Source organism: Osmerus eperlanus, chromosome 5, assembly GCF_963692335.1.
Source record: "Osmerus eperlanus chromosome 5, fOsmEpe2.1, whole genome shotgun sequence".
In the NCBI taxonomy this organism is placed as follows: domain Eukaryota; kingdom Metazoa; phylum Chordata; class Actinopteri; order Osmeriformes; family Osmeridae; genus Osmerus; species Osmerus eperlanus.
Genome location: NC_085022.1, coordinates 10208521 through 10226086, shown reverse-complemented (window position 1 = coordinate 10226086; position 17566 = coordinate 10208521). Strand labels below are relative to the sequence as shown.

General features: G+C 42.4%; 2 protein-coding genes across 4 annotated transcripts; both read left to right on the top strand.

The window, feature by feature from the left end:
• Positions 1–2945: 2945 nt before the first annotated feature.
• On the top strand, positions 2946–10098 carry LOC134021092 (transient receptor potential cation channel subfamily M member 1-like). Of its 3 annotated transcripts, none has more exons than XM_062461577.1 (9): positions 2947–4055; positions 4983–5059; positions 5683–5887; positions 5972–6185; positions 6816–6940; positions 7064–7235; positions 7574–7748; positions 7844–7967; positions 8261–8349. In XM_062461577.1, the coding sequence occupies exons 1-9, from the start codon at positions 3927–3929 to the stop codon at positions 8264–8266; spliced, it is 1227 nt and encodes a 408-aa protein (XP_062317561.1). In that variant the 5' UTR covers positions 2947–3926; the 3' UTR covers positions 8267–8349. The 3 variants fall into 3 exon arrangements, with proteins under 3 accessions (XP_062317557.1, XP_062317561.1, XP_062317558.1); XM_062461574.1 differs by lacking the exon at positions 8261–8349 and adding an exon at positions 10000–10098 and having other exon boundaries at positions 3307–4055; XM_062461573.1 differs by lacking the exon at positions 8261–8349 and having other exon boundaries at positions 2946–4055; positions 7844–8102.
• A 106-nt stretch (positions 10099–10204) lies between these two features.
• Positions 10205–16817, top strand: LOC134020634 (transient receptor potential cation channel subfamily M member 1-like; the record flags this gene model as incomplete). The annotated part of the gene is made up of 18 exons (XM_062460793.1): positions 10205–10339; positions 10456–10638; positions 10734–10868; positions 10982–11032; positions 11165–11305; positions 11408–11437; positions 11559–11845; positions 12006–12234; positions 12345–12476; positions 12641–12772; positions 12859–12987; positions 13143–13394; positions 13536–13710; positions 14204–14224; positions 14321–14465; positions 14557–14762; positions 14987–15119; positions 15201–16817. Coding segments are annotated over 18 exons (3735 nt in total), but the record flags the coding sequence as incomplete, so codon positions are not given.
• Positions 16818–17566: the final 749 nt, after the last annotated feature.

Sequence of the window (17566 nt, the reverse complement as noted above, 5' to 3'; positions counted from 1 at the left end):
CTTGAGGTTCATCAGAAATAATTGTTTACAGAAAGATCAACGCATATAAGTAGCACAAATACGAATCAGGCTTTGACAATTAATTAGGATGTGAATATGATTGAAGCAACAAAAACTATTATTATGAATTGTATATTATGCATATTGTAGGAAATATGACGTATCACACTGCACAGTCTCATGCTGACTTATTTGGTCAAATGATGGATATTTGTGTTCAAGGAAACAAACAAGGAACAACTAGAGGACAAATCAATCTATTGATTGCCAGCTCACATACAGTTGCAATGAGAATACAGCCTGCAATAGATGAATTCAGTCAAAATAGTCAATTCTGTCAATTGTTTATTAGTGAAAACAAGTTTATAGTTGAGTCTGGAGTGCTAAGTTTATTGCATTTAGGTCATCAATTAGGTGTGCGTTGGTAATACAACTGTCTCAAATACAAGTGTTCTACATTGTGTAGAAATCTGAAGCAGCATGCCTTAACGTTCATACACGTTAGCTTTCAAACAGAAAGTTGTGTAGAAAGTTATGTACATGTGTAATAAATACTGGGGTTGAATTTAACCAATTAAATAATCGTTTTCAGATTTTTTTGGGTGTGGCGTTTATTCGAGGGCGGCGTTTATTACACAACGTTCATTTTTGGTGCGGCGTTTATTCGAGGGCGGCGTTTATTCGAAGAAATACAGTACCGTATTTCTTCGAAATCAAACGCTGTGGCGTTTATTACACAATGTTCATTTTTGGTGCTGCGTTTATTCGAGGGCGGCTATCAATTAGGTGTGCGTGGGTAGTACTTTAACTGTCTCAAATTCAAGTGTTCTACATTGTGTAGAAATCTGAAGCAGCATGCAGAAACGTTACACTTTAGCTTTCAAACAGAAAGATGTGCAGAAAGTACTCACCAGCAGCAACAGATCTGTAGCACGCAACATGGGGTTGATGAAAGGCGAATTCGTTAGTGGCGAAGTCGGCTACCTATTTTCTTGGTGCAGCGTTTAATCGAGGGTGGCGTTTATTACACAATGTTCATTTTTTGGGGCAGCGTTTATTCGAGGGCGGCGTTTATTTGAGGGCGGCGTTTAATCGAAGAAATACGGTAAATAAAGACACACTAGTGTTAAAACACATCTTATGACTGCCTCAAATCATATGACTAATAAGAGGCATGTTGTACTCATGTGATGGCTAACTGAATTTTCAGACTCAATGGAAAACAATGAGTGCCTTTACAAACAGATAGAGAAAAAGGGTTATTTTCAAAAGGTTAAATACAATTAATTAACTTAGCAAACTAACGTTCTCTTACAGTATGTTTCTTATGTATTTTTTGCGAAATATTGAAAAGCAATAAACTCTTCCTTGCTAGCTACCCTGAGAATGATTGAGGGAGGGGAATCAGATGCAACATTCTTCAGCATTAAAGAAATCTCTGGGTTTCCCCTCTGTCACATAGCATTAAGCTCTGACTCTGGGCATTCCATTCATCCCAACAGCTCAGCAATTAGTAGCTTTTATCTTCACCCTTGGTGACATCACATTCCACACAGGTCCCCCCAATCAATTCTGATCCATTTCACTTTCATTGTTGTCTGGCTGTTCTTTTGCTTAATGCCAGAATGTGGAACCCAGTTTTAATATGTTTAATACATGATTGCACATGTCTGCCACAGCACATTCCTTGTTACATAGACCAGACCATGAAGACTAGAATAAATAATTCTTGATTATCTGAAAGATCTGTATCAAAAATATTTAACATTTGTATTATATTTTTGCAGAAAACCCTTAACAGATTGAAAGAGAAGCTTGTCATACACATCACTCGAGTCTATGTTGCCACACAGGCAGCTGGACAGCCCCAGCAGTTTCTTGAGCTCTGAAACAAAGAGGTGCGGTGGGTCAGCAGGCAAAGTCTGCTGATTCCATGTGAAATAGTTTGGGGTACAACATACACCTATAAACAGCTATATTATGCTGTCTTTAAAACACTGAAATATTAGAAACATTTCTCATTATTACAATTGTAGGAAGAGTGAGAGTTTCAAAAGTAATCTATGTCTCAAGATTTAGATTTTTTTTCGTTTTTTTTTTTACCATATATGACTGTCAACCTAAGCAGACAAAGAGTTTACCTGAATCAAATGTAAATGTATTTGAGAGCTTCATACATTTTCCTTTTATTTACCTGTTTTCTACGTATTTGGAAGTATACTAACAAATACAGATTTTGTATATTCACACTCTAATTGACTTTGAACTTGAGTACATGTATGTATATTTGTACTTTGTAAGTGTACTTAAGTATATATTTTTTTGCTTGGTAAGTGTGGCAAAAAATAATTAAGATAATCAATTATTGTCCAGTATATCTTGACAATCCTAATGCTGAACATGCAGTTTTAATTCGCAACTTGTACAATTGTCTTTTGTATCTAATGTAACAAATGAATGCTGTTTATTGTTGTCAAGCTTGCCATAAATTGTATTAATTTGCTGAGTTTGGTCGAATCCCAACCCAAACCCAATCCAATTCTACTTCTTGCAGGTTTTACTAAGTGTTCAATGGGCACTTTAACAAGACTGCTGGTTGCTGACAACATTTTCGTTTTAATTGGTGTGGATAATGAGTTTAAGTAAGCTAAAATAGATGCGTCATAATGGACATTACTTCTCTGGAAGTGCTCTTTGTTTTCTACAGCTGTAATTAACAGCAGTCCATGTGTGTGGGTGAGAAAGAGGGGGAGGGAGATCCTAGCTTTCTTCCTCCCAGGCAGGCAGACAGACAGACAAGCAGGCAGGCAGGCAAGCAGGCAAGCAACCAACCCTGTCTTTCTTACCTCGACTTATAGACAGGCTTAAACTGTTCCAACCATAAAAGGAGTATTCGGAAAGGAAATTTGTGTGTTAATTTTGCGTGTGTGTGCGTAATTCTAAAATCCTTTCTCTACATGCGTCCACTTTCATGTAGGAAAAGACTGCCCAAGAGAGTTCACTAGTAGCAGGAAAAGATGGAGAATTGCAGATCAACATTAACATAAGGTGTTACTATGGTAGTCCTACTTCCAAGTGTTAATGGTTTTTTTCAACCAAAGTCTGTGAGGAAATAGATTCAAGATATTAATAGCAATTAGCATTAAATGACCTTGCCCCTAACTGAAGACGAGTCATGTCTTAAAAAGGACCCTTTCAAAAGAATGCCTCGATCCAATTCTCCCAATTATGCAAATTAAGATTAAATCAAAGTGGTTTGAGGGGGTGGACATTTTCAGATTAAAAGTTGGGGATCGCCTCCTGTCTGCCTCTCCTCCTGAACCAGACTACATGTCCAGGAATGGGACACTCTTACCATATCTCCATCCCAATCTTCCTACACAAGAAATATCCTCACTGGGAAGTGAAAAGGGGTTTCAACAAGTTGGAGATTAGGGGATGGCGATTTATAGTCGATTTATTGTGCCTTGTTCAAGCAAGGGATGAAAACACCCTGTGGGCAAGGAGAGAGGGGTCATGGGACTTCCAAAAGGATTACCTTGAACTGGAGTCATGAGACTTAGCCAAACAAAGAGCCTGCTCACATGCTCATCATATGAACGGCCCCTCATAAAGTGATGGAGGTTCATGTCCTGTGGGATTCAGTGAGACCAGCAGACTGGGAAAGAGCACCAGTAGGGCAGCGCCAAAAGAAAACCAGCCATAGAGTCTGACTGAGCATGCAGACTTTAAACTTTTCTTTGACCCACCCTGGTTCACAATCCTTTAGTCCTCAGAAGAAATACTTTCTGGGGGTCATGGAAGACCACGTACACTGTAAGCGGATCTACATTTCTCAAAAGCTACATATGGCAGTGAATGGTATGATAGATCTACATCCTTTGTCATTGATGATTTTGGACTATGTTGAAGTTAGGGTTTGAACAATGTATCACGTTTTAAATAGAGACCATAGACAGCAGTTTGACGATAGGTTATGGACTTTTCTCAATAAGACTTTTTATTATTATTATTGTTTTGTACTATTTCTACTGATCACATCTTTCTCAAGAAGGGTAAGAATGTAAGAAGTCCCATGAATACTGTTTTGTTGAAATTGTATATTGCATGACATATTATTATTGAAATCAAATTATTCAATATGGTAGTCTGAAGATTTCTGTGTCTAGCTGTTACCAGTTACATTATGAGACAAACTGAATTTAACTAGAATTCATGATTTCTATTGTATTTTCAAACTAAAATTGATAAATTCCTACAATTGTGGACTTGTAGTGGATCCAAATATTTTGAAAGCATGAGACATGCTGTCTCCTTTGAATGTACATTGTGATGAATAATAATCTCAAAACATTTAATTAGGAATACACCATCAACTTGCCCAGACTGGCACTGCTGTGAACCATACTATTTTTGCCCAGCACTGGAGCTAGATCACTCAACAATTAAAGCAGAACTTGATATATCTAGTGGGAATGCTACTTTTGTTTGAACATTTTCATTGTCTCTTTCTCAGAATCGAACAGAAGAACAATGACAACTCACAGCAGACCTATTATTCAATTTGCCATGCACTAATAACTCCAAGCATAACAAGACATGCTCTGGATGAAACCAATGGCGTATCTTAAAATCTTAACCCTCTTTTTTTCATTGGAGCTCAACCTACCCTTTCAAACCATTCAACAATCACTTAGTTTAATAATAAACAAGTGTTAATCATGGCACATTTTGTACCATGTTGATTTAAATGCTCATGTCTCACCTTTTGGTCAGGATTAAAATAAATGTAATGTTTCATTTCTGACAAAAGATGCACTTTTGTGTTAATAATAATTGCTCAAATGTGTCTGCTGGTTAAACAGTTTCAAACATCCTCCAGCATAAAGACAGGAAGGACCCAGGCCCTTCTAGTTATAAGAAATTATTATATGGAGTGGCGGGGCTAATTTCCTTTTCTTTCTTTTTTTAAACCTTTGTAGGCACATAAAGGTTGGATAGAGAGGACCTTCCAGAAAAGAGAATGTATTCACAAATTTCCGAGCAAAGACCCAGCCCGGTAAAATAATCTACATACACTTCACATACAGTAATTGTACCCATTGTGATGCATGGTCTTTTGAGTAAACAACAATAGGTGGAGAGAAACAAAGACAGCTTTGAAGATATACATCACTCATGAAGACGAGTCTGCCTGCTCCTTATAAAGGCCTCTCTGTCACATAACACAGACACAGACAAGCAAATAGCTGCCAGAAAGAACAGGTCTGTGTGCATACAGGCACGTATCAACCAGAGATGGCTACTGACATTAAAGAGCCCCGTCACAATCTGGGTAACAAGGACAGGAGACAGCGTCTGCAAATGAGCCAAAAATGATTCTCTGATCTTCATTCACAGCTAGTTCGCCAGGAATTAGCAAACCATAGAACACTTTACAGCAGGCACACAGATTTACTAACAAAAGAACATTACATAAACCCACTTTTCTCTAGCTTCTGCATTGATAATGACCTGTTAGACATCATTAGCACATAACCTAACAGGAAATAAGTCAAACATTGTAGGCAAGCCTAACTTCAAATTATTTGGGGTGGATAACAGAGGAAATGCCTTGTAATCTTTCATACTGATTCTTTAGAACGTCATGTATGTTTGCTGTGTGCTGTATCTTCCACCTAGATGTGCCTGTGGTCAGCTAACGACCCAGCACGTGGCCATCCCCCCTGGTGCAATCACCAACAAGCCCTTGGGGGAGAACCACCAGTTGGTACAGATCGATGCTCCCCAGGAAAGGTGGTCTGTGCTCAAACACACCCAGACCTCTGCCACCGATGCCTTCGGCACCATTGAGTTCCAGGGTGGTGGCTTCATCAACAAGGCAATGGTACACCTAACATCTAACTACTGTCATACATGCCCCTAGGGTTCACAGATGCAGAGTTGACTGGTTTTCCTTTTCCTTCTCCAGTATATCCGAGTGTCTAATGACACCAAGCCTGACAACCTGTTACACCTGATGGTGAAGGACTGGCAGCTGGAACTGCCCACCTTGCTCATCTCAGTCCATGGAGGCCTCCAAAACTTTGACTTGCCACCCAAACTTAAGCAGGTGTTTGGGAAGGGACTGATCAAAGCTGCAGTCACCACGGGAGCCTGGATCTTCACCAGTGGAATAAGCACTGGTGAGTGCCAGTCTAGCAGGACTGCCAGACAAGTACTGCGGACTCACTTCTGAAGCCAGTGGCAAACCAGTTTGATATTGTTATGGCAATCCTCTAAGCTGTCATCTATTCTACCACTTTCATAGAGAAACATGGCTTACACAGTGCCAGAGGACACATTAATCTGCTGCCGTAGTCAATACTCATGAGAGCTTTTACTGGGATGAACTGACTGCAAAATATGACTGTATGAGAAAGTTTAAGAGTCTGAAGGAGTACAACCAAGTATGAGCATATGGAAAAAAAAAAAACGTTTTTATACAGTGCCACCTTTGCATGTGTGAACAGGGTTGTCTCTAAATGGAATACTTTATTATCCCTTGTCTGCTTGAGACATATTCAAAAGCCAAGTTGCGTCTTCTGTCTCTGTTTCTAATTAAGTTTAAGCAAATACTTTAAGCACATTTTTACCCAAACATTGATAGGTATGGGAATCTCTCACCAAACTTTTGATAAAACTTGAGAGCCCTGCCTGCACATGACATTAAGAACGCAGACGCAGAAGTATTAACCAGGATTTAGTGTTTATGTCCAATTTGATAGCAAAACTAGGATTACTAATCCTGCTGTCTTCGACTCCTGTCTTCTCAGGGGTAATCCGCCATGTGGGGGATGCACTGAAGGATCACTCCTCCAAGTCCAGAGGGAAGGTGTGTGCCATAGGGATTGCTCCATGGGGGATTGTCGAGAACAAAGAGGACCTTATAGGGAGAGATGTGAGTACAACGTGATTCTGTTTTATTTGTGCAGCACTTCCCAGAAAGACTCATTCAATTAGTCTGTCCCATATGCTACTTATACTTTCTCAGAATGACACTTTGTGGTTCTGTTCATTTCAGGTGACCAGACCCTACCAAACCATGTCCAACCCTCTAAGCAAGCTGTCTGTGCTCAACAACAGCCACTCCCATTTCATCCTGTCAGACAATGGCACATGTGGGAAGTACGGAGCTGAAGTTAAACTCCGCCGGCAGCTGGAGAAGCACATCTCCCTGCAGAAGATCAATACCCGTAAGTCAGGAAAACATTTAATGACAACATTTCATAACATTGATTCCCTCAGCAGTTGGAACCATAGTCCTGCTGAGCTCCCTGTTGTCATGCAGTACTAATGGACTGATGGATGGAGAGTGTTTCTGTGACCTGTGGGTTTCCCTTTGTCATCCTATGCCTGACGCTCGTTATAAGGCAGGGACAGCAAAGGGATGCTCAGCTGTCACCACTGACCTCCCCCACACAAAGACTGCATATGCTGGGAACTGTCATGTAGACTGGGACACATTTCATGTTGCCCATCCATATGCTCCACCTTGAGTCAAAATGATTACTGAGTAAATGGTGTGTTTCAGGCCTGGGTCAGGGAGTCCCTGTGGTGTGTCTGATAGTAGAAGGGGGTCCCAATGTCATCTCCATAGCGCTGGAGAGCCTTAGGGACGACCCCCCCGTCCCTGTGGTGGTGTGTGATGGCAGCGGGCGTGCCGCAGATATCATGTCCTTCGCACACAAATTCACAGAGGAAGGGGGGTGAGACAATATCAATTGTGGCATCCACTACTCAACACTGTTATTAGTTTCTGGCACACACCGAGAATAATGGCCCTGTATTGTTTTTTTTCTAGACTGATCAATGAGGATGTGAGGGACCAGCTCTTGGTGACCATTCAAAAAACATTTAACTACAGCAAGAGTCAGTCCCAGCAAATCCAACTGCTGATCATGGAGTGTATGAAGAAGAAGGAACTGGTGAGTAGAAGAATAACTAAAGGATGTACAGTATACAGACAGATACCATCAATAAGAAGTATTCAACTTGAATACTTACAAATGTCAAATAAAAATATGATATGCAAGTAATGTATTTAAGGTGGTATAAGTGTTAATAAACTCTTCTTGGTAAAGCATACATGTCATTCATTCTTCCACTCATCTGTCTTCCTCCATCATGTACTATGTGAATCAATACTACAATACTACCCCCCCCCCCCCCATCAACCTCCCTCAATTGTAACAGGCTGGTCATGTGTGTCTTATCCCAGTCCTAGCTGTCCAGAGCCTTGCAGTAGCTTCATCCCAGAATGCATCCCATCATCACTAGGCCTTATGTGAGGATCAAAGACAGCTATGGATGGATACTTAAAACACAGACAGATGTTTAATCAGTGTATAGAGATGTTCTGGAGAGAAGCAGCAACCTTTTAAGTGTCTTCACAGTTGGCAGATTACACCTTCAAAGGGTCTCTCAGAGTACTCGCTGGACAGCCTAATAGTTCAATGGCAGCACTATTTATGCAACCCCCCCCCCCCCATCAACCTCCCTCAATTGTAACAGGCTGGTCATGTGTGTCTTATCCCAGTCCTAGCTGTCCAGAGCCTTGCAGTAGCTTCATCCCAGAATGCATCCCATCATCACTAGGCCTTATGTGAGGATCAAAGACAGCTATGGATGGATACATAAAACACAGACAGATGTTTAATCAGTGTATAGAGATGTTCTGGAGAGAAGCAGCAACCTTTTAAGTGTCTTCACAGTTGGCAGATTACACCTTCAAAGGGTCTCTCAGAGTACTCGCTGGACAGCCTAATAGGTCAACGGCAGCACTATTTATGCAACCACAGCAGATTTCTGGGTGGGTAAGTGATGTGATTAGTAGTTTGTAATACCCGGAGGAGATAATCTGCATACTCCATACATCTGGGCTGTGGAGATCAGTGCACACAGCCACCTGTTAAAGCGCCTCTCTCACTCCATTCCGCCACAGGACAAAGATGGAGGAGAGGATCCATCTCTTTAATCCTCCGCCAGGTCTCTCTCCTCATGCTAATTCTCACGCGCTTTTCAGTGCCCAAAGTGATATCATTCCACCAGAATGTCTGAATTTCTCATGAATTAGACAGCCTAGTGCCCGGAGAGAATTCAGCTCTGATAAGTAAATATTTGATTCATAACCCAAGGCCGATTTCAATGACCTAGATGACTGCTGTTATGCTGTTCAAACCAAATGGTAGAGGCAGATCTTTGTTAGGTTTCAGGGCTGTGTGTGGTTATCTAAGAGGCCTTAAACTGTTCTATTACTAATCTGCAGGTGTTTCAGTGTCACAATCATAATCCCACAGGCTGAGCTAAATGCATTCCATGTGAACAGTAGAGACAGACAAATGCAGGCCCAATTCAGAGGCTAAATTGCGCTCCCCAGAGTCCGTCCACAACGTGGCATCTAATCTAAACTCAATAACAGGCTTCATGAATAGACAAGTCTCACTATTTGGAAAAAATATAGCCAAAGTTTAACAAGTTCTTTCCTCAAAGAGGCCCACAAGGTTTGAATCTTACAGCCCTGCACTGACGCACTCACACTTATTATCAACGCATCCCGAGACCAACTCTGGGAGATCTTTGGCCGGTGGCCATATATTCAGCCAACCTAATCCCATTTACCATGGCTGCACATGTGACAAGCCCCACAGGCTAATCTATTTGACGTAGTCTTGTAGCAACAAAGTTAACATTATCAATCATATTAGCCAGAGCCTGATTACACCAGGTAGAAGCAAAGTATGAAGTCTTTGGAGAATTACATTCTTTCCAAGCATGGAATCCTACCCACATGGCTCTTGTCGTACTGTATCATAAACCTTTACCTCATAACAGTTTTATTTCCCTGAGATGCATACATCCCTCTTTTTTCTCTTCATCCATCAGTTCTGCCTTGAAGTATGTTCACTCATTCAAACTCACTCAGAATTTCCTCTCCCTCTCTTCTTTTCTCAAAAATAGATAACAGTTTTTCGAATGGGTTCAGAGGGACAGCAAGATATTGAAATGTCTATTTTGACTGCTTTACTGAAAGGTAATAAATAATACAAGACCCTTTGTCTCTGAAACAAAAGTAAAAAATACTTTTTTCTTAAGGTTAAAGGTTAATACCTTTGGTAATGTTTTCACCAGTGATACATGAAGGGGTCACCCTATTTGTGTGTGTGTGTGTGTGTGTGCGTGCGTTTTTGTGCTGTCAGGCACCAATGCATCTGCACCAGACCAGCTGAGCCTGGCTCTGGCATGGAACAGAGTGGACATTGCTCGCAATCAGATATTTGTCTATGGACACTATTTACCTGTGAGTATTCTCCACCTCACATACATATTGTCAAGCATTTGCCATATTATGTTTTTAAATGTCATTGTAAATGTCAATCAAATAACCATGATGAGTACCACTGCCTACCCCCACAGCCTGCCAGTGCTCTACCCAATACAACAGGCATTACCACCACCGCTGGCCCCACCCAGGAGAGGCAGAAGAGCCCTGCCAGCGGCACAAGAAACAAGGCCAAGGGCAAGAAAGGCAAGGGGGGGAAAGTCAAGCCCGAACCTCCAGAGGAGACGGATCCCAGGAAGCTGGAGCTCATTAGATGGGTAAGAACCTAGAATCTGGAGTTTCTGACTACTGATGACATTTGAACACAGGAAAAGAGATGAGTTGAGTCATGGCCATGGGTACCCCTCTCCAGGTGAATTCTCTGGAGCAGGCCATGATGGACGCCTTAGTGCTGGACAGGGTGGACTTTGTCAAACTGCTAATAGAGAATGGTGTGAACATTCACCACTTCCTCACCATCCCCCATCTGGAGGAGCTGTATAACACGGTTAGCTGGAAGACAGAACATGTTCATCTGGGGAGTTAGTGGCGACTTGTATGCCCCCTGCATGGGTGTTTCTTACTTGTGTCTTTTTGTTTAACATTTTCTCCATCCCACAGAAACTAGGTCCTGCGAACACCTTGCACGTTGTGGTGAGGGAAGTCAAGAAGGTAATTTGATGTCCTTCATTCTTGGTGGTAGATCATGATTCAAACTCACACATGGGGAACCTTTGTGTCAGAATACTGTTTCCTGTGCCATGGCAAATAACTTGTGCAAGCTGTGCTCTTGTGCTTTTGTAGGGAAACCTCCCCCCAGATTATAACATCACCATGATAGACATTGGGTTGGTGATGGAACACCTCATGGGTGGGGCTTACCGCTGCAATTACACCAGGAAGACCTTCCGTAATCTCTACAACAACCTGTATGGACTAAAGAGGGTGAGAGGAAAGGCACACATCTCCAAAGAAACACAAGACATGTCTGATAATGATAGTAAGAATGTTTGACAATATTTGATTTTATTGGGCTTTTATTTGCAGCCAAAAGCCCTGAAACTCTTGGGAATGGAGGTAATATGACTTGGAGAAATGAAATGTACCATTTCTTAACTATCTCACTCAATTTATGAGATTGTAAAATGCATGAAAATAAATAATGCTCATACCTATATTACCAATTACATCATACTAGGATGATGACCCAAGACCTAAAGGAAAGAAAAAGAAAAAGAAAGAGGAGGAGGTAGAAATTGACATTGACGACCCTGAGGTTTGTCGCTTCAAGTATCCGTTCCATGAGCTCATGGTATGGGCAGTATTGATGAAGCGCCAGAAGATGGCACTGTTTCTATGGCAGAGAGGGGAGGAGACCATGGCCAAAGCACTGGTAGCATGTAAGCTCTATAAGGCCATGGCCCACGAGTCCTCAGAGAGCGAGTTGGTTGACGACATCTCCCAGGACCTGGAGAACAACTCCAAGTGGGTTAAACTGAGTGTAAAATCACAATATTGTGCCATAACAATGAAAACTGAGAAATTTGATATGACTTCCTAATGGATTTGTACTTTTGAAATACATGTTTTAAAGATGAAACACATGCCTAATAAGTCAAAAAGGATAATTGTCTACATTTCACAGGGAATTTGGCCAGCTAGCCTATGAGCTCCTGGATCAGTCCTATAAGCATGATGAGCAGGTCGCCATGAAGCTCCTTACCTATGAGCTGACCAACTGGAGTAACTCGACCTGTCTCAAGTTGGCTGTGGCTGCTAAGCAACGTGACTTCATTGCTCACACATGCAGTCAGATGTTGCTCACAGACATGTGGATGGGTTGCCTGAGAATGGGCAAAAGTCCTGGTATTAAGGTAGCAAGATCGTATACTCATCACATACACATGTGTACACAACAACATTTTAAACAGAAGCAATCAATTTAGTACGGAACACATGTAAATGTATCTCTGTGTCCTCCTAGGTGATCCTAGGCATCATCTTCCCACCCCTGATTCTGCTGCTGGACTTCCGTCTAGGAGATGAGATGTCCTCTCAAGGCTCTGGAGAGGTTGACCAAAGCAAAGACAAGAATGACGACAACAAATCCAGCAAGGTTCAGTTCAACCCAAACAGCTCATCTATGCAACATGCAGAGTAGATTTCTTTAGTAAAGCATGACTGTGCTCCTTTTTATATAATGCTGATTGGTGGTTCAAAGAGAGACTGAGAGACAAGATTATTGTTACAATGAGTGCTGTGAGCATCATGCTTCTCCAGGATGCCAGTGGTGATGCTACATCCAGGAAGGGAGATGAGGAAGAAGGAAACACCAAATTTCACAAGGTTCCCATCGGGAAAAAGATCTATGAGTTCTATAATGCTCCTTTCACCAAGTTCTGGTTTAACACTGTAAGTGATCTACCACATACAGTCGGTCCCATTCTGCAAAATTAGGTGATTTGAAAAGTGTGTTGACAATGCAATCTTTCTGACAGATCTCCTACTTGAGCTACTTGATGTTATACAACTACATCATCTTGGTGAAGATGGAGCCCTGGCCATCTATACACGAGTGGACCGTCATCTCCTACATCCTCACACTAGGCTTTGAGAAAATCAGACAGGTAAAAAGACAGACTGCTGGTGTGATTAAATCAGTTACTGTGTAAGTAACTACTCAGTATGTACAATCAAACACAGTGTACTCAAAAAGAATTAGCTCAAGACACTCACAATGATAGATAATATGGAGAGGTTCATTGTTTGCCTTGCTATTCAGATCTTGATGTCGGAGCCAGGGAAGCTGAAACAGAAGATAAACGTGTGGCTGGAGGAGTACTGGAACATCACAGACCTAGTGGCCATCACCACCTTCCTGCTTGGGCTTATTCTACGTCTGCAGAGCGAGCCCTATATGGGCTGGGGTCGGGTAATCTACTGCATCGACATCATCTTCTGGTATATTCGCGTGCTTGACATCTTCGGAGTGAACAAATACCTGGGACCCTATGTCATGATGATCGGTAAAATGGTAATGACTTTGACTGAACCATCAATGTCTTTGTTCAGCGATTAACTGTAGACAATCATGTAACTTTTTTCATTGTGATTGGGAAATAAATGCTCTGGAGTTTAACAGATGACTCCCCTGCTGTTCTTGGTTGGCTTCCAGATGATTGACATGATGTACTTTGTGGTAATCATGCTGGTGGTGTTGATGAGCTTCGGCGTGGCCCGGCAGGCCATTCTACACCCTGACGAGGAGCCCACCTGGCGCCTGGCCAGGAACATCTTCTACATGCCCTACTGGATGATCTATGGAGAAGTGTTTGCGGACTCGATAGACCGTAAGGCTAGAATTCATAGTAAGATTCCTGTTTCCTGATTCCAGGGCGGATTCAGTCTCATGCTTATTCACAGTAGGCTTGTTTGTTCCAATTCAACAATGATCATGGCTCTCTCTGTTGACCTGTTAGCAAACATGCAGGCACTTGTCTTGAGGACCTTTGGTCTGTCAACATTATAGATCTCTCACCTGCATTGTGCACCTAGAAGGAGCTGATCAGGTGCCAATGCCTTTGCACAATATATAGGATAATCTACCCTATAGTTTACTACACGGAACTGTGTCTTTTGTCACGGTGAAGACAAGCTATTAATAAGACAAAAGTTACACAAATCACCTAAGTATAAAAATATTATTATTAGGCACAAAGTTTCAGCACAAATTGAACTTGCATTTTGTCTTGACTTAGACAGAGTTTGATGTGTAGCCTGTGTTTATTTCTCATCACATCATTACATTTTTGTTTCTATCCATTGCTGTGGAAATACTTGAAGTCTATGCAATGGAAATCAACCGTGAGTATTTGTCTGATACAGATAATAGTACATAAAGGAATAATGAGGTATGTGGAAGTTTGCCGCGTCAAAACAGTGTATGTCTTCTTCTCTTAGCTCCATGTGGGGAAAATGTTTATGATGAGGATGGGAAGAAGCTTCCGCCATGCATTCCTGGAGCCTGGCTAACCCCTGCACTCATGGCTTGCTACCTGCTGGTGGCCAATATCCTGCTGGTCAATCTGCTCATTGCTGTCTTCAAGTAAGTTTGCAATTATCCATTTAATTTGAAATAACAACTGGTTTGGCCTATCCTAGATTTCAATTTAGCTGGACACCTTTCTTTCCCACAGTAACACATTCTTCGAAGTGAAGTCCATCTCCAACCAGGTGTGGAAGTTCCAGAGATATCAGCTGATCATGACCTTCCATGACCGGCCCATTCTGCCTCCCCCTCTCATCATCTTCAGCCACCTCTACATCATCTTCAACAGGCTGTTCCGTCACTGCGCCAAAAAGAAACAGGAAGGGGAGCTGGATGAGAAAGACAGAGGACTCAGTGAGTTCGTTTTCACAGTTCTAACATCTAAGCTATAGGTTAGGTCAATCATCTAACAAAACAAAAAGAAGTGTTTCGATTGTATTTATTTTTTAAAGGATACATGAGCCATTTGCTAGGGCAATTAGAAGTCTTTGTAAAACAGAAATTGAAGTGTAAATTGTATTCCTCTGAATGAAGCACTTTCCTGAGGATTCCTGAAGCAATACTGATGTTTTTCACAGAGCTGAGGCTCACTCCAGATGAGCTGAGAAACCTGTATGAGTTTGAGGAACAGTGTGTGGAGGAGTATTTCCGTGAGAAGGAAGATGAGCAGCAGTCCTCCACAGATGAGCGTGTCAAAGTTACCACAGAGAGGTAACACGCCTGAATCCAATTCCTGGGGGAATTTTTACAAGTACCTTTTCTTAAAGTTCCTCTTCTTTTTGTTGGACTCAGGGTTGAAAACATGTCCATGCGCCTGGAGGAGGTAAACGAGAGAGAGAATACCATGAAGGCCTCCCTGCAGACAGTGGACCTTCGCTTGGCCCAGCTGGAGGACATCCATGGGCGCATGACAACAGCCCTGGAAAAGCTGGCTGGGGTAGACAGGTCAGACCTGACCTGCACGCTCTCCCGGGCCTCATCCGTGCGCGACCCATCTGGCTTGTTCCGCAACAGCAGCATCAAGAGTTCTGATGGCTACAGCCTCTACCGCTTCCACCTGGATATGGAAGAACAGAGGGAGGCAGACAAGATGGCTCATTCAGGTCTTGAGCAACAGAGGAGTCTTCGACAATCCACCAACGTCTCTGCCCTCAGTGTCAAGGAGTACGGTAACACCTTAGATGTGGATGCAGGGGACAGGATGCGGCACAGCTCATGTGTGGACATCCTGATATCCCCATGTGACCAGAAGCCTACCTCTGAGGGAGTTGATGGAGAGACTATAACAGACACATCTACAGAGGCATTTGTAGACATTGGCAATCCCCTAAAAAAAGGTCTACATTTGGGAAGAGCCAACCTTGAAACTTCTTCCTCCTACCCTTTAGAGAGGTCCAGTTCTTTGAAAAGCTATCCTCATGAAGGCACTGTCACCTCTCCTTACTCTGAGAGGAAAACAATGAGTGGTATTCTCTACAATCCAGCTGATGAATCAAATGAAGCCCTCTCAACTTTTGACTACAGCTCTCTAATGGACCATTTAACCAAGAATCCAAGTCAGTGGCCAGCCTTCTTTAGATATAAGATCCATCCCAGTCCTCTTGGTCAGACACCTAATGTGTCTATATTAATGTCTCCTGTTTTGCAACCTGACCTGCCCACCGTCTCTGCAGTGGCTGAACAGCAGGAATCCCAGACTGGGCAGAGTCCTGCTCAGGCTGTGCTGATTCTTCCCACCAGAGAGACTGAGGAAGACCACATAAAGATGGAGGAGACAGCCTTAATGCATAAAGGTCTGGATGACACTGCCGAGAAAGGCCTCCTGTGTGTGGATGAGGAAAGGTTTTTCCACAGGCCAAAGAGCTGGGACACCAGTCAGAGAAAGGCAAAAAGCTTGAGAGAGAGCATGGAGATGACCAGAGCTGCCAGTAGTGAGAGAAACATTGTTAGGGTTTGTGAAGGCTCAGTTAATGTGCCAAAAGAGGATGAAAAAGAGGCAGATGAGGAGTGAGAGGAAGATGGGGAGAGAGATCTAGAGAAGAGGGGGGACACCAAAGAGAAAACAGAAAAGAGAAGCAGATAACAAGAGAAAGCCTGACAAGAAGAGCAGGGAAGAAGATAAGCATAAGAGAGAGGCAGAAGAAAAGAAAGAGGCAGAAGAAAGGACAGAAGCAAAGAAAAGCGAAGCAGAGGACAAAAGAGAGGAAGAGGAGAAAAGTGTGTAAAGGAAGTTTTCCGACGGCACTGTATTTCTAGATTGATATGATGACTGCCGAATAGATATAAATTCTTTATTCGAATAAAGCACGTAACAGAGCACTCTGTGACCAGTCCTACCGGAGGACCTGTATGAGAGAGTCGTTTGACAGAGTGGTAGCCTTCACAATTCAGTCTTATTTAAACTTATAACATTTGGTCATTCTATACACCAATCAATCAATCAAGGTAACTGTCCCATGTCTCTTCTGTGATTGGCTCACTCCTTAAAACAATACAATCATTCAATCAACATTGTATCCAGACCAACTGTCTCCAAGTTAGGTGGTCATAAAACTACAGGAGTTGACCATCCAAAGTGGTCAACTCTCCTTTGTGGGGTCCTTTTCAAACAATAATTAATTAATACAAACAATGAAACAGAAAAGCAAAAGGTCAAACAGCTGCTTCAATAGCACCAGAGAATGTCTAATATGGGGAGAACTGCCACTCTCGGGAAACTTCCGGGTTCTGAACTGGTTGCAGTTACACTCTTGTTCCATGAGGGCGCTAATGGGCGAGTGCAGAGTGTATGGAGGTCTATGGAGCTATTAGCCTGGCTCTGCCCTCCTACATACTTCCTCTCAATATTGATTTTGCTTCCATACTAGGTCTGGCCATTTGGTACGTAAGTCAGATTTTTCAGGTTGATTTTCAACCGGCTGAGAGGAGTGACCGGAGTGGCTGAGAACGATGACGTTGATGTTGTGCGCTAGTTTGTGTTGTAGTTCCGTAATGGCGGCGGAGAAAGATGCGAGTGAAGCCATTCGGTCCGTTGTGGCAACGCTGCCGAATATCCATAAGCTAAAGCCAGAGCAAGAACAATCTTTGTTGAGTTTTGTTGGTGGTCATGATGTTGTGGCCCTCCTCCCCACGGGGTTCGGGAACAGTTTGATTTTCCA

Excerpts from the sequence above, each read along its gene's own strand:
- LOC134021092 (XM_062461573.1), top strand. The coding sequence starts at position 3,927 with ATGTATCACGTTTTAAATAGAGACCATAGACAGCAGTTTGACGATAGG. Across the intron at positions 5,888-5,971 it reads GCTTCATCAACAAGGCAATG|TATATCCGAGTGTCTAATGA; the intron begins GTACACCTAACA and ends TTCCTTCTCCAG. Across the intron at positions 6,186-6,815 it reads CACCAGTGGAATAAGCACTG|GGGTAATCCGCCATGTGGGG; the intron begins GTGAGTGCCAGT and ends CTGTCTTCTCAG.